The sequence below is a fragment of the Homarus americanus genome, unplaced genomic scaffold (assembly GCF_018991925.1).
Source record: "Homarus americanus isolate GMGI-L3 unplaced genomic scaffold, GMGI_Hamer_2.0 scaffold12810, whole genome shotgun sequence".
In the NCBI taxonomy this organism is placed as follows: Eukaryota; Metazoa; Arthropoda; class Malacostraca; order Decapoda; family Nephropidae; genus Homarus; species Homarus americanus.
The window spans coordinates 731859-755265 of NW_024749229.1; the positions used below are offsets into that span (position 1 = coordinate 731859).

At 37.7% G+C, this 23407-nt stretch overlaps 1 protein-coding gene across 7 annotated transcripts in view; it reads left to right on the forward strand.

Moving 5' to 3' along the window:
* The first annotated feature begins 5889 nt into the window (after window positions 1–5889).
* LOC121853320 (tetraspanin-5-like) overlaps window positions 5890–23407 on the forward strand; it is a 28662-nt gene continuing 11144 nt past the window's right edge. The window contains exons 1-9 of one of the 7 annotated variants that reach the window (XM_042347372.1): window positions 5890–6093; window positions 8496–8616; window positions 11373–11446; window positions 12639–12713; window positions 14994–15092; window positions 17748–17876; window positions 18925–18975; window positions 22523–22648; window positions 23156–23269. In XM_042347372.1, the coding sequence (XP_042203306.1) occupies window positions 6007–6093; window positions 8496–8616; window positions 11373–11446; window positions 12639–12713; window positions 14994–15092; window positions 17748–17876; window positions 18925–18975; window positions 22523–22648; window positions 23156–23269 (876 nt within the window). In that variant the 5' untranslated portion in view covers window positions 5890–6006. Of the gene's footprint in view, window positions 6094–8495; window positions 8617–11372; window positions 11447–12638; window positions 12714–14993; window positions 15093–17747; window positions 17877–18924; window positions 18976–22522; window positions 22726–23155; window positions 23270–23407 lie in introns of those variants that run through there. The other 6 variants (XM_042347373.1, XM_042347378.1, XM_042347379.1 and 3 more) reach the window with 6 other exon arrangements.

Sequence of the window (23407 nt, forward strand, 5' to 3'; positions counted from 1 at the left end):
ACGTGGTGATAATATTGATAATTATATACCTCGACTTTGCCAAGACATGTGAAAGTGTGCCTCACAAATCACTTAAATTGTTTTGGAAAGTTATGAAATAAAAGGGAATGTCCTGGCATGATGTGAAGACTTTCGTTACGATCGTAAACAATATGTGGTAATTAACGACACGAAGCCATCACGTGTAGCCATGACCAAGGTATGTCATACCTTGCCCGTGACATGCGGTGTGCTGTTAGGCAGTGTGCTGGGACCGATTTTGATTGTTTCGTTAATGATATACCAGACGCTATTCATTTTTCTTTATAAATGTTTGCAACTGACGCTAAGTTATTCAGGGAAATTACAAATCTAAGTACAGACTGTGAAGCATTACAGAGACGCGAGTACACGCAGACAGTCAACAAACACACAAACACCAGCGTACGCAAGGTAACAGACGTGACCATTAAAACCTAGAAACCGGCGGGACATTGAGAGAAACAGACATTCCTGGTCCGTGAGTCACGTTGTGATTGGCCAAGTCCCCAGCCGAGTGTACGTGGCTACCTGCCTATTATCTTTTAAACTGCAATTGTTCTTATTTAATCCTTATGTCTCTGTTTATATAATGAAATAATTCTCTTTATTTGTAGAATTTGTAAGTCAACTGATTAATAAAGACATGTAAATGAACTATTAAAGAAAATTAGGTTCGCTTCGTCTCCTGGACACCTTTGTCGGCCAGAATCTTGTACTGTACATCTTTTTTTCCTAGAATAAACGGATACAGTACGCTGAAATGTGATTAATATAAAACTGTGCTTACCCTTACTTAATCGGATAAAACAAACAGTCAAACGTAAACACTTTTAGTTCAATATTCAGCGAAACTTAGGAACTCTGATGTAATGGACTCCGGGTAAAAGCTGGTGGTGTTTATTTTCTTCCTGGAAGTAACAGACCCGTGCACCAGACACGACCAGACCAGACCACACTGGCGACAGCCATTAAACGTTGAGACCGAGATTCTGAGCAACATGTGGGGGAGAAAGCGGAATGTAATACCAAGACTGTCATGACTGTCACACACTATCACGCCCGGACCTCTATCACAACGCATTGAAAAAAGCAAGCTAATTTAATTTTGGCGTCTCCTGTCAACGCCTCTCCCACTTGAGCGCCAAGCGTTAATTCGTAACAAAATAGTTTAGCAACACTGTTCCAAGGTATGTGATGAAATGTGAAGGTAGCGTGAGTCCCTGCACAGACTCCCAACGGTAACAGAAGGGTCAAAGGTTTCTAACCACTTTTTGTCCTGTTGTGTATCCTCAGCGCTTGATGTAACAAACTCTTCCTGTATCTTATGGCTTCAGTGCTCAGAAAAATCAGGTTCTGACCAATATTTTAAATATTTTCGGCCAATGGCGGCGAGGGCGACTGATCACAGTCGTGAATGAGTGACTAAGTTACCAACATAGCCGTACAAATTATACTACGGACGTCGGAAGCCATTTATTGAGAGAGTTAGATTTTAATGATGTCATTGGCATAATTAGCAGCTAATGGCTGTGTGAAGATTCAACAGGATAACTGATCTGAATTAGATATATATATAGACCTTTGCTATGATGATGGCAGGTGTACCTACAGTATAACCTAGAATACCGTTGTTGTTAAGGTATATTATGACATTAATACACAGAAGACCTATAAGCAAAATGTCCCATGTTTTGGATGGTGTTGTGATGTCAATGGAAGGTCCATGTTTTTTCCGATGTACTGATCGATAGTGCACCGGAAGTCGTGCGAGGCAGCCACTACAGCTGAAGTTATTGTTAGGATTAGATCGAAAATGCGGTTGCTTACAAGGCCGCCGGAACTAGCCTAGTGATGACTGGTGAGGCGCGGGGGGCGTTCGCTGTTCAGTGTAGCCACGGCGGGTAGTGAGTGTGTTGCTGACGCTCTCTACCACAAGTGATAATCAATTTACTCTTCTCGAAAGTAATATACCGATCTCTGCTTTAGTTTATTTTTTAGAGAAAGAGAGATAATTTTTAAAGTGAATTTCGAGTTATTATGACTCAAGTGTTTTTGTCATTCAAAAATTGTGTTTTACTTCTGGTACTGAATATTGAATCTTATTTTGTGTGTATGTAAACAATGTATACAGCTTTGGTATTTCTGAAGTGATTTGGTGATTTCTGAATACAATACCGAACTTGGTGTAATGTAAATATTGTAAGTGATTCAAAACGTATTGGACTGCTGCTGGCTCGTATTCTTAGTGGGATATTCAACAGTGTGTGACGTGATATATAGGGGATATAGTTATAGACCCCAGCTAACCTATGGTGATAAGAAACAGTAGATAATGCCCAGTGTAGAGCAAGAAAATTGTTTAAAGGTTTTCTATTAAACAGTATCTCAGAGATGCTTCACCAACTTGGACGTAAATTCAAGTGAATATTCCTCATTTTGCACGGCATGCTGTAAGAACACACCTAACTGGTTAATTTAAGGTAAAATCCAACAAAGTTACAAAAAAAAAGCATAGAAACTACTCTTACAATTTACCTCAACTAGATGGATATAGTTATGAAACAAAATTTAATCAGATAATCTTTTGGAGGTTTTCTACATTAATTTTATCAGCTGACTTATGCTAAATTGATTTATCTACTTGAGGGAAAGTTTAAGCGTATTTTGTCGTATTTTGGTGTTACTTTTGTGTGTTACATTAATTCAAACTAATTAGGCACATTTGCATATCTTTGTTACAAGAAAATAATATTAACTGTGAGAAGCTTACTGATCCTGGGTCCTTTAGTTTGTCGTCAAGTTTCTGGTAAAATTAACCTTAACCAATGCAGCTCTTAACAAGGTAATTGCTCCGTTACGCCCATTAAGAGAGCATTGACATCTGACCCGCCAAATTCATTGTGAAAGGTCTGGGTCGTTCTATTATAAACACGTGCTGTGATTGGTCGTAACTACAGGGTTAAAGCTGACAATAGCCAATCCGCCATGCTGGCTGGTGGAGTGGGTGGCAGCACAGTAATGTTAGCATAAACAAACAAGAGTGTGATAACCTCAAACATGTATATTATCTAACCGATGAAAAATTCACAGAAGAGGCTTCAGTTAATTTGTGTTAGAACTCACGTGGATGTTTCCTGGACCTATGGAGAGGCAAAGAAGATCGAATTTAATTGTATGATAAGAATAAAAGCAGAGTTACTGTACTTTGTATCCATAACTAAATTACACTGAAGTGTGGGACCTATTGGTACCTAGTTCCAAGTTGTAACTTTGACAGTTGACCCCCAAAAGCAAAGCTGATTTAGGGGCTAATGTGCTTAATGTTTGTGTCATTTAGTTTAAATAATGTACAGTAGCTGTGTACCGTACGTTCTCGAGTCAGGCAGCAGACACACTGGCGTAGACGCAGCACTGACCGTCTTACACTTCTCCATCGGCGTGAGTAATAATAACATGACCAATGTATAAAAAATCTTTATATAATATGTTGTTTATACGTAGATCAAATAGTTTCTTACACACTCTAAAGAGGGGATACAACTCTATATTTTTTCACGAGTTTCCCCCCAGAGAGGATGACATTACTGCACTTTATGCTCACCGCCGAGGAGTTTTACAAGCATATGATAACCTGGTGATCCCTGGGTGTGCGGAGCCAGTAAAAGCAGAGCTAATTGGTGTCTGCAGCCAGTTAAAGCTGAGGTAATGATGTCATTGGTGTCTGCAGCGAGTTAGAGCTGAGCAAATTATGTCACTGGTGTCTGCAGTGATGTCATCAGCCAGCAAAAGCAGAACTAATTATGTCACTGGTATCTGCAGCGAATTAAAGCTGAGCTAATGATGTCAGAAATTCATGTAGCCACTATAATTGCAAAGATATAATGGATTTCGCGCATACTTGTATTCAATAATGATGTCATAGAAAACTGCAGTAAATAGAAGAGCAGGACCTACAGACGAACATATCCAGTAGGTGACGTGTACAAGGACGAATGGCGTCATGGATTCCCCCTCTCCATGCCTAACAAGGAAAATATCTGATGATACCACGTATGGTTGTCAAAAACCGATGGGAAAAATTTCAACCGCCATGGATCCCTGCAACCAACAGAAAAGCAGGGATCTGTGTTGTTAATCACCAAAAAATATAATAACAGACAAGAAAATATCAGTACCACTGGTAGTTGATGGTACAATGAAGATGAAATGATGTCACAAACACCATTAAGCATTATCAGATAATGAGCTGATGATGTCATTAATACCTGTGAGCAGCAACAAAGGCAGGAGATGTTCAAGTCATGCACAATAGCGGTCGAGGGCAGAGAGGAGAGAGATTGGCTATTGTCAGAACAAGAAGTTATTGAGAGCAGTGTTGTGTGATTCAATGCCATAGTAAACTGGCGTTATCAGGGTCTCCAGTAGCCAATGGCAAAAAAGAAGCAAACAAATTATCGAGAGCCAATAACAGACATAAAATCAAACCACAACCTTGTTCCTTCCGGGAAGAGTAATGGTGCAACCTATCCGGCAACTTCCAGGTGACACGAGATTCAGAGTAAGAGAGGTTGTAGCGTACATTATGGGGTCCACCACAAGGTTTTGAGTTATTTTTCAAGAAGCAAAAATTTTATACATTTAGGATATATGTAGCATATTAGCTATGTAGTATATAAGTTATTATACATTCTTATTTGGTGGATCACACAAGTAATTGAACACAACGCACTTCCCAGGGAGGTTGGATCCAAGGGCGGAGCGCGCGTGGGAGTCGGCCAAGGTTTCCCGAGTTTAAGCGATTCTTTCCAACAAATATACTGTATACTGTATTCTTATTTTATATATTCTGGTATTTTCTATTAACTAATACTGTGAAGGATATCTAATATAATTATTTATTGATAAAGTTTGTCTGTCGGCCTGTGTCCTTTATACTGTACACTTCCTGGAGAAAATTCTGTGTTGAGTTGTTTCTTAGGTTGTGTATTTCTTTTTAATTTATATTTATATTTAAATGTATATTTTTCACTACCCAGAGTATGAATTTGTATTCAAATAGTCACACTACAGTTTCAGTATGATATCCGATCTAGTAAAATAGCTATTATGTAATTCAAAGTAAAGTAAACTAATAATTCTGTATTTTATGAAAATATGATTTTTCCGATATTTTATTGCTTTTCAGAAAACGTCCAATCAAATGGAATATTTGGAACATTTAAAGAAATTTGTCATAAAGATATGAATAAGTGGTTAAAGTGTGTTTTGTTCACACACACACACACACATATATATATATATATATATATATATATATATATATATATATATATATATATATATATATATATATATATATATATATATATATATATATATATAGTGTGTGTGTGTATTATACTACTCTAGGTGTGTTGAATGTGGGCGCCCCCCAATGAGTGTAGGAGTATGTGTGGGGGTGAAGAGAGAGTTTATTTGTGTGCATGTGTGATTTCTGTACAATTATTATTAAACATTATATATTTACATGAACATTGTCAGCCACACACGTACTCTTGTGACTCCATTTTTCTTGCAAGGAGCAGCAATGATCACGGGAACGATCGTTAAACCAGTGAAAGTTTGTAGTTTCACCCTTGTCGTGGTACACCCTGGGCGGCATCTGAAACCCTCCCTCCCTGCAACCTCTGTTGGAGTCACATTGCTAAACAGTGTAAAACCATCATTTAAAGGAAATATATCTTTTAAATAATACAACCATTGATATGTATTGTAAATTACTGTGACTTGTTCCGTGATTTGCTCTCTACGGGATCTGTCACTAACAAGGGATAATTAGCGTAGTTTGCCTTGAGCCGTTCTCTGTGTGGTGGAGGCGGCGTCATCTGGTGGCCACTGAGGAAAGTGGTGCTGCGACCAGTGGTGGGAGATTATGATGTCCGTTTTATCGTAATTTACTGCTTCCAGGCGGCGGATCTGATCAAAATGCCAGTCAAACGGTATAGGCGGGATCAGAGTGAAGTCAGCTGCTGCCTTAAATATGTAATATTCGGCTTCAATGTCATATTTTGGGTGAGTACTGTGCCTCTGTTTACATGTTAACTGTTGTTGTTGGTGACCTTTCTCCCGTCAGCTGTCAACTATACCACCTTCCTCAGCCTATTGTCCTCCCTGGTAATTTTTCACTGGATAGGCCTTCATGAATTAGGAGCGGGTTTATGTTTTTTTTAGTAATTCCATATGTAAGTATGATAGTAAGTCATTGAACGGGAAGTGTGAACTCGGACAAAGAGACACTTCCCCCCGTGACATCACTTCCTGGACCTGCACCAGTTCTTTATTGTTCCACCGTTATAGGACAATTAAATACTTACATGGTATAATTACACCTCCATCTTAAGTCATTATCAGGATAACTTGGGATTTTCCTCTTAGCCAGGAGTAAGGATCATTCACCTTGATGTGAACCCAGTTTCAAGGATTCAGGCTCCATAGACCATGTCATAAGTCACTTCCTTTTTGTGTTTTACTTAAGGAAGAGTTCATTAGTCTGTATTTGGTGTTGGTTTCGATTAGACTATCTAAATATATGAAATAATTTTCTTTTTAGCTGATTTACAGATTGGCTGTATGTTGTCCTTGTTAGTGGTTATGGGATGTTGAGATATTACCAAATTTTATTAAGGCAGTGGTTATTTTTGCCATGACCGGCTAAGTTCCTTATAATGCTATTTTACTGTGTGTGCACTCTGATTGGCTAATCGCCCATTACCGGCGAACAATGCGAGAACTGTATTTGACCGTTACTTGTTGCATTTGGCATTTATTTTGCCATGAATTAATCGTTGTTTAGCTATAAACATACCTAACCGTATTTCTGTTGTGCAGAGGCGGGAAAAATATGAAGTTGTTCGCAGTCATATTTCCCGCCTCTGCTGACAGTCGTGTAATATTTCAATGTGATTCTGATCTTTTAAAATGTTGTTTTTGCATAATGTAGTATTACTGATATGTAATTTGTCTTAGTATGCCTTATTGTGGGTAAAAATAAGTATATATTAAATGTATCTTCCGAAAGCGTGAGTTTACTACCAGAGTTTAACAGTTAATTCATGTATAATACTTCTGATAAACTTCCTACGTGCTTATGTTTGAAATAATAATTGTATGTATCTTTATATAATTTAGCTAAATATCTTTCTCGTCAGAAATGGTCATCCTAACAATTATGAATAAACTCATTTAGATATACATCATTACTTCAGGACAAAATCAGACAGGTTTGCAACAGCCAATCAGCTGTAAATTTTGAGGAGGGGCGAAGCATCTTTTCTCAGCTGAGAAAAGATGCTCTATAACAAAAATAGAGGTAAAGATTCTTTGTGGTCAAACATGAAATTTCATATTTCTATTTATAAGGGAGAAAGCAAAAAAAATAAATAAAAATAGAAAAAACTATTTCGTTTTCGGGACAAATTTATATTTTTCGAATACAGTATTTTAACCAATAAGAACTCCCCAATTACCAACAATATTGGTTGTTCAAAGTGGGCAGTAGAGGGAAAATGTGGAGTAAAATATTAAAAAGAACACCAAACATGCCTCTGAAAACCTTACCTAACCCTACCTAACTTGTAAAAAGGTTAAAAATACAGAAATGCTTGAGAACACCACTACCTCCAGAAGGAGTTGTTCGATTTTGTTCATTTTTCCACAGACGCTCTTATCATTATAAAAGGGGTGACATTTACTAGAACCTAATAGAACCTGACCTAACCAACCAAAGAAACCTACCTAACCTTACCTAATTTCCTAGCTAGGGGGTGGTCCCCCTGTCATATTAAACAGAAAGTACTTACAATCAGAGCACACTCAGGGTAAAATAATGCTAGCAGGATCTTAGCCAGTCATGGCAAAATATCCACTATGTTTTATTAAATACAGTACACATGCAATTAACCTGGTTACACTTGCAAATGTCTTACTGCTTTTAATAGCACTGCTATCCCACACGTTGGTAGAGATACAGTGTAGTTGCACAGTGTTATTTCCTCCTGTTTTTATAGTAGGTTTATCATCAGTATATTTATTCTAGTGCATAGAATACCAGTACAAATACAGTATGGGAGCACAGCTGAGGGTAAAATTTTAGTTTTGGTCGTCCCTGTATTTAGATATCCAACCTTATGTAACTTAACCTAAGCAACCTAACCTAGCCATAGAACCCAGAAACTATATCTAACCTCACCTAATGTAGCGTGAGTGCAATACTGTATTAAAGAAAAAGTATTCAAATTTTCTGATGAAAATGGGAAGGTCCAAACCCCCAGGACCCCCCCTGGATCTGCCCCTGACCATTATCTACTAAGTGAATCAAATTATCTGGTAAGATTGTCATGTAAAAAACTGCCAGAATTTCAAAATGATCAGTATAGTACAGTACACTTAAATTTATATTCTTCTCTTTTTTTCAGTTGATGGGATTAAGCATCTTAGCGATTGGAGTATGGGCATGGACGGAGAAAGATACATTTAATAACCTCAGTCGACTCACCAACATCGCCCTTGATCCAGCTTTTGTACTCATTGTCACTGGTAAGTTTAATTTGTATGACCATCATTTTACTGTATCTGTAGTTTAATTTTAATTTATATTGGATTAGATTTCCTGGTGCTGTACTGTACAGTCAGTCCTCGCTTAACGTCGGGGTTACGTTCCTGAAAACACGACGTTATACGAAACAACGTAAAGCGGATCAATTTTCCCCCTAAGAAATAGATAAAATATGGGAGTTATGTTCCTGAGCCTCCCTTTGCTCCATGAAATACATTACATATACTATGCAGAAAATCATTGCCATTTCTATAGAAAATAGTGCATGTATATACAGCTACTAAGTTTGTATTGGTATTCACCTATGGGCAGAGGTGGTAGAGAAAGTGTGTGGTGGGTAGTGAAGCAGAGGAGGCAGATGGTGGGAGTGGAGGAGGAGGGTGGTGAGTCACTGAGACTGCGGCTGTCTCCTCCTCCTCGTGCTCTGACTGGGGTTCCTCCGCCACTGTTTGCCCCTCCTCCGTTGATGTTTTCTCCTCCTCCGTTGTTGTTTGCTCCTCCTCAGCTGCTGTGTTTTCCTCCTCAGCTGCCGGCTGTTGTGAAGAAGTTGCTTCTGCCATCCCGCGACGAAAAAATTAATCCAGTGTTGACTGCTTGGTGCTACTCTTCTTCTTATAGATCTCAGTGTAACAACCGAGACTGTCATCAGTGCTGCGTTGAATCTTTGAACTACGTTCTCTGTTTGGGTCGTCATCTATAAGGATTTGCATTCCTTGCTGGATCATGTTGAATGCTTTTGCCATCCTTTTGGAAGTTAGCTTTCATTGAGGTTCTTCTTCTTCGTCGTCGTCTTCAATGGGATTGTGTTCTGTTAACAGCTGCAGATCTTCGTAGTTGAGCTCTTCTGTATGGGATGCCAGGACGTCCTCAATATCCTCTGATTCCAGCTCATCAAAGCCTGCCTGCCCAGCCAAGCTGAGGATATCCCAATTCACAGCTGGGACTAAGTCCGTGAATCCTGTAAAACTGTTGACGCACTCGGGTCACAATTTATGCCACACACCATTCAGGCAACTTTCTGAAACCTTTTCCAATGCCTTGCCAATGTTGTCAATTGCATGAAGCATGTTGAAGCTACGCCAAAATTCTCGGATCTTAGGTTTAAATTCTCCGTCTGTAGCCTTGAGCAGCTGGGCCATGGTACGGGGTAAATAATACGCCTTGAATGCGGCGTTGACACCTTGGTCCATAGGCTGCATCAGAGCTGTCGTGTTGGGGGGCAGGAATACAACTTTTAAACTGTCATGCAAATCGTCGAGATTGGGAGGATGAGTTGGAGCATTGTCAAGGATCAGAAGAATTTTGAAGTTAAGGTTCTTCTTGGCATAGTATTCCTTCATTGCAGGGACGGCGTACATGTTCAACCACTGGCTAAATATGGCGCAGGTTATCCATGCCTTCTTATTTGCCTTGTAGATCACTGGAAGGTGATCCTTAGAGTAACCTTTCAGGGCCCGTGGGTTGGCAGCACGAGAAATCAGCATAGGCTTCAGCTTGAAGTTGCCGTTCGCGCGAAGCAGCAGTGTCAAGCGGTCTTTTGCTGCTTTAAAACCTGGTGCTCTTTTCTCCACCTTAGAGATATAGGTCCTCTCAGGCATCTTCTTCCAAAGGAGACCAGTCTCATCCACATTGAAGACTTGCTTTGGTGAGTAGCCTCTTTCCTGGATAATCTGCTTGAATTCAGGCGGGAATGTCTCGGCAGCAACCGTATCTGAACTAGCAGCTTCACCAGTCATCTTTAGGTTGTGGAAGTTATAACGACGCTTAAATTGTTGAACCTACCCTGGCCGTCTAGGTCTCTTTCTTCGATCCTTCACCCTCTGTTTCCTTCATGTCATCAAACAAGGAACTGGCCTTATGCTGGATAACCATAAGGTTCACAGGCGCATTGCGTTGATTCTGGTCCTCTATCCACAATGCCAGCATCTTTTCCACTTTTTCTATCACAGTACTTCTAGTACGAGTTGTTTTAGTTGCGCTGAGAGTAGAACCACTTCCAGCACTAACCTTAATCTTGTCAGCGTTGGTCCAGATAGTACGCACCGTTGTGGGGGTTAGACCTAGCACAGCGCGTTCCCCTTTTTCAAATCGGGTTAATACATCCATTTGCGTAGCAAGGGTAATGGTCTTCCATTGTCTCTACACTACATTACCATCAGTAGCACTTGATGGGCACTTGGAAGCCATTTCGAATGGTTAGAGTACAATTTTAGAGCAAAGGCACTTAAGCACACACGAGTAATGTGAAGTCGTAACAAAGACTAGCTTGGCGTCGCTTGGGGACGCTGTGACGTTTCACGAGTGAGGGTAGCGTGCTGAGCCGAGAGAGGGTGATGCGCCATAAAAAGTAGTCCATGACGATGCAAAACGACGTTGTACCGAGTCACCGGGACGTTGAACGAATTTTTGGTATCTAAAGTTTAGCGACGTAGTACCGAAACAGCGTTAAGCTGGCCAACGTTAAGTGAGGACTTACTGTACTGTATTTCTGTTTGTATTAATAGGAAAAATTTAATACTGTACAAAATAATTTTAAGCAGGATTTCCCTCAAGGGACCTGATTACTACCTGCTTCTGAGAATATATTATATGCAAACTACTCTATGTACTAGACTTATCATGGGTCAGTTTGTACTATTGTTTGTGCTGTCAAGTCTTGTGTTTCAAATTAGTTTTAGTATTTACGAGCTGATAGTTCCAAATGTTCTTTAATGATATTTATGTTGTGTGTCTTCAGGGTTGATAACTTTTACCATTGGTTTCACCGGGTGTGTTGGAGCCCTGAGGGAGAACACTTGCCTCCTAGCATGTGTAAGTACTGTAATCAAAAGTCATTTAGTATTTCAACATTCATAGAATTAGTATAAGTACTGATTGAATGCATAAGAGAAATGTTTAATGTGTATGAGATAAAGAGGATTGCAGACATAATGGTAGTTGAGTATTTATTCGGATGAATGATACATTTAGGAAAAGATTGCAATAGCCATAAGGTAGGAGTTATTGATACAAGGATGGGTATAGATTAAGAATGATTGACATAGGTGCTATACAGTACAGTACTGTATATAGGGGAGTGATCTGCCCAAGCTTTTCCTTGAGGTGAGTTTTATGAATACCAGGTACTGTACGAGGGTCATTCAGTAAGTAACGAGACAGGTGAATATAAATGCAGAAGTAATGATTTATTATTAATGATCACACACCTATTTTTCAACATAATAACCCTCTACTTGCCCCATCTTTGTACGAGTTTCCTTATTCCTAAGAAACTATAAAGGGAGAAGGGGGGATACACGGGGTAACAATTACTGTGCAGTACATGCAGGGGAAAAATGATAAATACCTGTACAATAAAGAAGACTGATGTACTCTAACATATGATGAATCTTATGTACAGTTTAGTAAAAAAGGTCAATGATGAAAACAAAAATAAATGGAAGTTAAAGAAATGGTTGATGCTTAATATAATTTTACTCACCAGGTAAACATTACTGTACTCGCAAGGTGTTCTGTACAGGCTTAAGACATGGGGTACTGTACTGTAAACACCACTTTGTCTCGCCCAGTGTGTAGTTTTCTTGATGTAACGTAGGAATTTCAGAGGTGAGAGTGAATTAGTACTTTTGTTGACTTAGTCTTTAAACAAATGGTCTGTGTAACTAGTATATTAACTACTGTATTTAAACATGCTAATAATGTACTGTATTGTCAACAAAAGCTGTTACAGGTACAGTACAGCATTTGGTTTTATGACAGATTGTCAAATGTTTGTATGTACAGTACAGGTATGTAGAGTTTTCTTCATAACCAAACATGTAAAATGCATCTCACAGGGTCCTAAACTATGACAAATTTGTGGTAACCTAACCTAAATGGTGTTGGAATATTCTCTTGAGACATAAATTGAAACTAGATATGTTCTCTTATACACAGTAATAGAAAAGTTTGAGAATCAAAACCCATGCTGGTAAATGTTAACATGTGATATACTTGTCCACAGTATGCTATCTTTCTGGCCATCTTGCTGCTCCTGGAGATGACAGCGGGCATTCTAGGATTTATATTCAAGGATTGGGTGAGTTTCTAGGGATTCTTTTCTCTGGTGTAGTAACAGACTACTTAATAGGATACTTACTATATTATTCTTCATATTAATACTGTACTGGTAATGTTTCTATTGCAAGTTTATTTGTAGAAGTAATATTTTTGTTTTGCATAGAAACAAATCATCATTATTATTCTCTGGCCATTTTCCACACTTGCATGGGTTATCCATGATTATCTGATGTTAGCACTCCTCACTCCTCTATTGCAGCCCTACTCATCAGGTTCTTATATAATGAAGTTATTTCATACAGCCTCTCTTCTTTTCATTCTTGGCCTACCCTTAGCTCCCCTCCCCTCCATTTTCAAACTTGTGCATCTCTCAACCCAGTCAGTCTTTTTCATTCTCTCCACATGCCTGTACAATCTCAGCCTACCTTGCTAATGCTCTCAATACCCTCTATCACATTACAAATCTATCTCACCATTTTCATTTCAGCTTGCTTAAATTAAGCCTCTCTCTGACTTGAGGTGTGAACTCTGAAGTGTGAATTTGAAGCATTCGCTAGTGAGTGGAAGGGAGAGAGGAGGGGTGTGTTGGGTCATGTAATATTTCAATGTGATTCTGATCTTTTAGAGTGTTGTTTTTTCATAATGTAGTATTACTGATATGTAGTTTGTCTTAGTATGCCTTATTGTGTGTAAAAATAAGTATATATTAAATGCTTCCTCCGAAAGTGTGAATTTGCTACCCGAGTTTAACAGTTAATTCGTGTATAATACTTCTGATAAACTTTCTAATTGCTTATGTTTGAAATAATGAATGTATGTATCTTTATATAATTTAGCTAAACATCTTTCTCGTCAGAAACGGTCATCCCAACGATTATGAATAAACTAATTTAGAAATACATCATTATGGTACTTCAGGACAAAATCGGACAGGCTTGCAACAGCCAATCGGCTGTAACTCTTGAGGAGGGGGCGGGTCATCTTTTCTCAGCTGAGAAAAAATGCACTATACAGTAGGAATGAGGACAAAAAATGTTTATCAGTTGGGAGAGATTACAATGTAGGATAACGCTTTGACATTACCGATGGGTTGCCTAGCCAGATGAAAATACTAAAGTTACAATAGGATGACGGGGATGAAATCATGTTCTAAGTAAGGTATTCCTTTGCAAATGGGGGCATTTATGACCAAATGGATTATGAATACTTTATGTTTGAATAAACTCCTCAGGTGGTAGCCAGAATAAAATAGATAAGACTACATCATAGTGAGGGGATTAATTAGCTGAGGAAACCCCGTTGGTATTGCCAAAGCGTTATCCTACATTGTAATCTCTCCCAACTGATATATACTTAATGTACTCACCCATAGTATCTACTGGCCCCCCCTCCACAGAAAGACACCTACCCTGACGCACCCTTCCCCGCTCACTAGCAAAAGCTTAGAATTCACATTTCAGAGTTAAGGGTTCACACCTAATGGAGAGAGAGCATTGGCAATGCTAGGTGGTAAATGCAAAAGTGAAGCCAACTGTACGTGTGCACATAAAGTTGTAGTCAAATCATGTACTGTACTGTGCTGAATCTTAGACCATAAAAAAATTGTGTGATACGACCATCATGAACCCATAATATCAAGTCAGAAAGGGGTATAGATAGAATGTTAATGTCCCGTGAGGCCCATGTCTATAAAAACCAATGATCCAGTCACACTTCCACAGGGTGTTGAGTGCCTCAGATCCTGCTTTCATATTATAGACAGCTAAATGTTATATCAATGATTTACATCGGTTGTGTTCTGCTACCGTGCATTCCTAGTGTTTGTACTGTATTGCAAGTGTGTTAACTGTGCTTAGTGACTCAAGTGGCTGTTAAGTTCACGGTGATATCTCCATTAGCCGGAACAATTGGTGCAGAGCACTTCTGGGAATGAGAGATTTCCGGGTAACAGGATGACTCTCTCAAGTCCGGAAAAAAGTCCCTCATCCCCTGAATTTTTCGGGTAACGGAAATATGTTCTTGGTAGTTCCAGACATTGTGCATTACATCATCTCTCGAACCCGGAAAAATCTCCCCCATCCCTGGAATTTTACAGGTACGTTCTGGAAAATTTTCTAAAAATGTATAGAAAATGGACGCCTCAAAATACAACCCTCATCTCTCTCTCCCTCTCTCCTTTTCCTCCTACTGCATCTCATGTCCCATAAGATGCGGTAACATTACAGTATGTAAAACTTGGATGCTAACAGACACACATAATCTTCATTACAGTATTGAAAGGTTTTTTACTAATTTTCAGATAAAATCCCAAGCTACCAATGGGTTCCAAGCATTCATTGTCCATTACCGTGATGACCCAGACCAGCAGAATCTTATTGACTGGATACAAGAGAAATGGGTGAGTTTCAAAAATATGCTGTACATTATTTTGAGTAATTTTGTAGATATTATACTACTGTATATTATTAGAAATTTAGACTTGTTTGGTGGGAAAATGTTAATTTTTTTACTAGTATAATTTTTAGATGGAAGACAGATTCTATAGTTATGTCATGAAAGAGAAAATTAGTGGCTCTAATGTATACGTTTGATTATTCTGTGAAGGTTCTTAGTTGTCCTATGTAGGTGTATTTTTATTAATGTAAGTCTTTAATTATTTTATGTAGGAAAGAAGCTGGGAGATGCATCAGCCTGTCACAGGCATCCCATGCAGTCACATGACAGCATTAGCCTATTGCATTTCACAAGCTTATGGCCCAAGTTACCCAGACAGTCTTCCTACCCATGCATACAGTACGTGAGGCCACGGGGAAGCATGATGCAACCTTTTGGAGCTTCTGAAACTTTTGTCCCCACACCCGGGACAAAATATTTGAGAGATTTTCTGGAATTTTCTCCATAATTTGTCCACAAATTGGGCATTATTTCATCTTTGAAATTTGTTCCCAGACCTGGAAAAAAAATCTTGATATTTTCCGGAGACTCGTTCACAGACCCGGGATTAAAAGTATTCCAGAAAAATTCTGGGCTGATTTCAATTTCAGCAACAGGAAAGCCTTCGATAACGACGGTTCTACCAACGATGTTTCATATTTTAAGACCCGGGTAAAATTAGGTCCCAATTCAATTTACACCATTATTTTCTTCGTATTTATGACGGAAATAGAATAAAAAATAAAATAAAATTAATTTTTCATGTAAATAATAACTGAATCCTGATATGTATTATACAAATAAAAAAAACCATGCCTTGCGCTAGGGGGCTGCCGGGATTGTGAAGTTGTGAGTGGTGATGCCAGCATCACTAGTATAAACAGTCGCAGCTGGTGGGCCTTTTGTTTCACGCATCTGAACAGGAAAAGGAGAAAAACTTTCTCAGGTTTCTTACGGGATTTTTGTGTCCCTATTCAACATGAGCAAGAGAACCAGTGATGGTAGTGCTGGTTCAAAAGCTAAAAGAAAGTGTTTAAGCTTAGCCGAGAAACTAGATGTGTTAAAACAATATGAAAAAGGCGAGAGGTCTGTGAATATTATATGGAGCAAGCAATAAACATATTTTCTGAAGTGGATCCATTAAACAGAACAAAGCATTAAAATTACAGGGACGTGAAAAATGCATATGACGTCTACATAAAGATATATAATGAGAAAAGAAAGCAGCTGTACAAGGTTCTTTTGACAGCTTTGTTATTCGAAGGCTTAAACCATCAAATTCAGCATCATAAGCAGCTTCAGCAACAACTTCAGGTTCAGTAACAGTTTCAACAACAGCTATGATATCTTTATGGAAAGCTACAGCTTCAGCCAGAGTTGAACCTGATGACTTTGTCATATGAGTAAAAACTCACACAACATTGGTTGTCCTTATGTTTTAGACTTTACCACCACTGGTGAGTTTAATTTATTTTTTTACATTTGTAAGTATTATTTAAAACATATATGAACAGTAATAAGTGTTGCTTTCATATTCGTATGTTGAGAAATGGCGATATGTTTTCATGTGTATGCAATTACATACGTTGGCGTTCCCAATACGTCTCATATTTTTTTTTTACCGATAGTGGTTAGCTACTTCTAATGTTCCATTTATTAACATTACTTAAAACATACTGTATATTAATTTTTTTACTTTAATTTTACTGCAGCTACAACCAGGGTCTTATTTTCTTCAGTTTCTTATGCAGAACCATTGTCACGGGTGTAAACAATAACAAAAACAATGGCATCCCATCTCCTCTTGTGTGACCATATTATTATTGATTTACATTTTATAAGGTGCATTCATAAACATTATTTAAAGAATATAGTTTGCATTTTCAGTAGTAATTTTATTGTTTTGGGGGGAAAAGAGGGTAAAAGGCCACACAAAAGATATGAAAAGGTCAGACTTTGGAACGTATCTCATTATTATTGCTTTATTTTAATGTTATAATTAATGATTCATGATACGAGGATTCACCTTTCACTGTGATATTGGAGGACACATTACCGTCATTATTCGAAGCTTTACTGTGATATCTCCATTAGCCGGAACAAATGGTGCAGAGCACTTCCGGGAATGAGAGGTTTCTGGGTAACAAGACGACTCTCTCAAAGCCGGAAAAACCCTCATCCCTGGAATTTTCCGGGTAACGGAAAAATTTTCTCGGAAGTTCCAGAAATTTCCCATTACATCATCTCTCAAACCCGGAAAACCCATCCTCTGAATTTTCCAGGTGTCAGGAAAATTTTATCTGATTTTTCTGGAAAATGTGCCCCTCAGAAAATTTCAATTCCAGCTATCAGAGAGTTCCTGTCCATGAAACTTCTTTACTTACTAAATAATTTCTCCAATTGTGAACATGGTTTTGATAAGTTTGCAGTTACCCGTTAAGAAATATTTTCTGTCCAATATCAGTTGACTGAGTTTACATTTTAGTAACCTGTGATCATATTTAACATTGTGACAACACTTTGTGGGGATCACTTGTTGATACATTAGCAGATGGTTGTTCAGCTGTTGAAACACCTCTGGATGACTCAGATTATTAATCCATTTTATTCTTAATTCCAGTTAGAGTGTTGTGGCATTGAGGGCCCCAAGGACTGGGACCGTAACGTTTATTTTAATTGTTCTTCGGAGGCTGTTGGCTCTAGGGAGGCCTGCGGAGTCCCATTCTCATGCTGTAAACAAAAAGCTAATGTAGGTGAAGACTTTGTACCATCAGTGTAAAGAAATTACACAGGTAATAATGTGAATGCAAAAATTTTAGTCATTATAGGAAGATGTTTTTAAGAGAACAGCTTCATTTCATTAAGTGTTGTGTGTAAGTTGGAAACTGTGTACAGTACTGTATGACAAAAACAAGTCATGGCTAATTGTATTCATTACAAGATTAAGGTATCATAAATAATGCTTACTGAAATATCTAGTTTTAGTTTGGGGTTTCTTCATTATTTTTATTAGCTTAAATTGTGTTAAGTGAAAGTTCTTAGAATAAAGGCATTCACTTAAGTGAGAGAATGTATATCAATTTACCTGCAGGACTGCTCTTCCTTTTCACATTGCAAAGAAAATATATGTTACCTATTGAATTATACAATAATTTGTTTAAGGGAATGGCAATAATGTTAGAATTTTTAATACTCAAATATGAAGTGTGAGCAGCTAGATACATACACCAGAATTCTTCAAGATTAGGTTCTGGATGAGGGTTTTTTAATGCTTTGGAAATACAAGTTATACTCAGTACTGGATATGATAATGCTTTTGTGATAGGTTTGATAGAATTAAAGAAGGTTTCCTGTAATATGATTAGAATAGATGCATACATACTTCTGAAATGTAGTCAGTCATGATTTGGCATTACTGATGTTAATAATCTAACACTTGGTGGTTTGCTATCCCAAACTCTAAAAGAAAATAGTTATTATGAATGAATGAACTGTATGTTTAATTAAATGTATTACTGAGATAACACAATAACAATGCTGTCTGAGATGCAAATCAATATGGTCTCATTATATTTTTGGACGAGGTTGCATTGTAATTCATTATATTATCTGTCTTGTTACTTAGATATGATGCTTTCTTTGTGTACAGTAGCATTTTGGGTAGTTGGTGGGCCAGTTTATTGTTTTAATCGAGGTTCATAGATGATTATCGTTTGGTCTAACAGTGTCTCACTCTTCCTAGACATATCCACCAGTGACCATCTCTGCTTGGTAAACATTACATTCTTCTTTTTCAGGAAATAATAAAGAACAAACAGTGTGGTTATGATGTGAGAAAGCAAGACTATGTGAGTATAATGAAATATTTAATGTTGCTGGTATAATATATTGTTTCATAAATTTATTTAATTATTGAGTTGGTATATTTGAATACGTAGTTCTAATTGTTGTCTCGGTTCTCTCTGGTTATTTTATACTGTTCTCTCATTTTACACCATTCTCCCTCATTAATTGTCTCTTTCCTTAAGGTTTCTATATAATATATCTTGATCCATTTTATGAAAATTGGTGAGAAGTAAAGATAATGAATATATATTGGGTAATTTGTCTCTATATAACTGAAAATGATGCTCATCAGTTGGCAGACTTTTTTACAGTTTATTTTGAGGTACAGAATATGTTAAATCAGATTTTTATATCACATAGTATACAGTATAAACCCCAAGTACTGTACTGGACTAATTAAGGCACCGCGATGTCGTTAATCAGATGGAATCCATTATTCGGATGTCCATGTCAGCAGGGAGGCACAACTGTTCAAAACAACAGGCAACATATTACACTAACACAGGTTGGCTTATTTATGCTCATAATAATAAATTAGTTCAATTAAAATAATCGTTCTTGAGATAGACAGTGTTACCTCTCTATACCGAACTTGTATATAACAAAATTTATAAACTGTACTGAACTGTTGCATAGATTCCAGTACTACAGGTTTTATTTTATTTATTGGTATTGTTTTTATTTATTCCTCACATTTACAGTATACTGGTAAATATTATTTTATCTTCTTCCTCATTGGAGTTAGTAACTTGTGGGAATTCAGTTTCAGAGTTGGTAACACTATTCATAGTGTCAGCTGTTGTGGTGGTGGTCGTGGCTAAGATGCTTTGGTGTGAATCCGGTGTCTTGCTACAAATTATGTCTAGGACTATACCTAATATTTCTCAAAAGCTAGGGTTGAATTATACAAGAGATATATGAAAAACTCAGGCTTATTTACTAAAAAATCAGGGGTCAAACTATATACAATATATGAGATTGGTTGTGAACGAGTATACAGCACGACATACAAAATGTATCCTTTATTTCTAAGTCACATTAGTGTACTAAATTATTTTCCCACTGTGTTTACAGTTTTATTACATGAATCAGTGGCAACATGCGTTAACCATCTCAAGGCCACAGCTGCCTGGCAACGTGTGTTATATAGTTAAGATTATGCGAGTGTATGAGACATACTATCAATGGAGATAAAGTGGATCACCCTTATGATATGCTGTCAGTAAATTCAAAGTTCCAAATTTCTGTATTATCTCGGGAACTGAGCGTTTATTGGTGATGTGTTCTTATTGGCATTACTCGGGTGTCCAGTACTCAGGGTTTTTACTGTACTGTTGTAGTAATTACTATAAGAAGGGTAGATGTTGATGTCATTTGAGAGAATGTTTATTTTGTGGACTGATAACTCTATTCCTTAATCCATAGAAACAAAACATTTCCTTGCAAGTGTGATGAAGTGAAACAGGTTTTTCCAGTAAGGATGTAATGATAAAAGAGGATTAACTGATAGGTATATAGTAATACTGTACGGGTATTCCTCGGTTAACATTTGTTTTGACACCATTTACCAATTAGGGAACACTTTCACAAAACATGATTTGTTTCCAGTTTAACACAGTCGGTACATGACATATTGTGGTTCTATCCTGGACAAAGTTTGAGTCCCCAAACTCCCCACAACAGTAATCAATTCTGACCCTGTCACCTCACATGTTTGTAGCTAACCTTTGTTTTTAGAGATTTACCAGTGGCACCCTTAATAATCACGAATGTAAAGTGAGCATTAAGGTACAAAAGTGCATCTGTAACCAAAAAGCAATGGATAGCTCTTTTGGTAAAAAGCAAAAATGGAATTAATTGAGCAGTATGAGAAGGAAGCTGTTCAAATGTTGACTACCAAAAGACTGTCAACAGCCTGAAGCCACTCTCCACACTGAGACACCAATCACACATGCAGCTGGTCAGGTCTCTATACAAAGGCTACCAAAATTTTTTGTGAGAATAGATAATGAATACTGTACTGTACATAAAGATAAACACCACCACACCATGTACACAGCCACACACAGGAGTGACAGCAGGACATGGAGTGGGCAAACTCATTCTCAAATCTTGGCGCCCACTTTAAATCTGAAACCATGTGGATTCTTGAGCATTGTGGATCTTTGGATTTTGGGGTTTTGAAATTTTATTTTATTTGCATTGATAATATTTATTTTATTTATTCTCTGCAGACATACAGTACTGTACTAAACACCGAAGACATTAATATTGTTTCACAGTTCTCAAACACACAGCCCTCACCTTTTACATGTTTTTCTTTAGGATAATTATTTTTACTCGACACATTTTCACTAAACTTAATCATTTTTAGGAACGTAGCTATCGTGTTAACCGAGGAGTGTAACTGTAAAAGAGAGTTTACCAATTAGAATGTGGACATAGTTTTGTACAGTGTACTATGGTTCCTATCACCATACAGCAACGAGGCTTTACTGTATATACAGTATTCTAAAATTTTCAGAATCTGTAAATTATGGCATACTGTATATACAGTACTGTATACAGGTATACATATATATATATACAGTATATACTGGTGTATTTTCTTTGCTTAATTCATACATATATTGTTCATATTGCAGGTAACTTGTGATGGTGATGGGATTTTCAGGGGTTGCTTTAAGAGGCATGACATAATAGGTGGCTTCAGTGTTATGAGTTTATGACACAGTAAAGCACAGCGCTAAATTTTAATTTTCTGCCTGTACAGCCAATCCAAAATAATTTTGAGACCCCAGGTGTCCAAAAGAATATGAAACCGGGTGAAGACCGGCCCAACGGACACATGAACGTGTCTGAGGTTATCGTTCATTTTCTGTTCCATCGGACTCCGAGGTCTTGATACTTTTTGGGTTGGCTGTCCCATCATATGTGCTGTGGTAGAAGGTAGAATATTCTCAGTTCTAGATCATCAGGGGGTAATCTGCACCTAACCCTATTTTCTCCAGAAGCCCTGTTATTTTTATTGCACAAATTTCTATAGCGCTAGTTTTCACAAGAACGCAACTATCGCGTTGTAGCAGAAATGACTGTACTGGATATGTGTGTGTGAGCCTATGAAATAGAAATGGAATTTAATCTCAGGGCATGTCAATATTTTATGTGATATATTCGGAAAGCTTATTGTATATACGCTCAGTTCTAAAGCTTGTGTTTCTTGTTTTGGAAGATGCCACACCATCCTGAGGCAGGCTGATGGGATGAAAATATAATGGCTTATATTACTGTGTTGTAGACTCATAACACTGGCTATTTTTAAATCTTGTTTGATGACTGAGGCTGTTGGGGTTTAATTGGACATGTGATGATACAGAAAATGGAATAATCAATTATACTCTTAACAATTAAAGGACACAGTGCAGGATTACAATGTAAATTTTATAGTTATTGTTTATATCCTGCAACATTACATTGGGTATTATAAATAAACTCACTTAGTTTTGCTGATAAACGAGTATTAACTATCATGGGTGTTGGGACATATGGGCTCCACAGCATGGCGATCGCTCCCTGGTTATTTACGATCGTGGATGTCTACGAGCGGGTGAAGAATGGATAGAGTCGAACCTAGTGCCTGTAGCAGGGGTAGCAGTGGGGGTGGCGGTGCTGCAGGTAGGCGGTGGCTGGGAGTCCACTGACCACTCACGATATTTAACAATCTAATCTTCTGCATGATGGTAGAGCTTGCTGTAAGTGGCATGATTTTATATTGTGTTTCTTCAATGGACTTTCATATAAATGGTAGATATTGATAAAGGGCATGCTTGCACTCACATACAAGTATAAATCATTGGCTTTGTAAAATCTTAATTTTTATATATACATGTCCCAGTGTATCACATTTGCATACTGTCAAGTTCATACAATCTACTGGGAGTTTGGATTACACTTTTCACAGAGGCTTCATAGTAATCTGCATGCATTTAACCTTTAAGATCCTTAGTCTTTTATAAACTCATATTGCACGGTTAAGTCAATGGTTTAATGTTCCACTCACAGTGTAGATTCTCAGCTTGTAATTCTTATATGGAATTTGCATGGACAATATTTAGTTACACTTTAAATTGTAATCAAAGGTAATAGTGGCTGTATTATCATTTGCACTCCCTTCTGCTTCAGCGACTCGACGCATCACATATATATGAAAAAGGCTGTTTACAAGCAGGAGAGGAGTGGTTAGAAAGAAACCTGCTCTTTGTTGCGGGTGTAGCAGTAGGAGTGGCCTTCTTGCAGGTAAGTCAAAGGCCAGATGCAAATTTTGACAATCAAAAGATGCCCCTTAGAGTGTCTTAAATACAGGCTGTACTTGTCTTTGTTATTACTGTAGTAAAATAGTGTTTGATTTATGTTGATTTGCCTAACATCATGTTG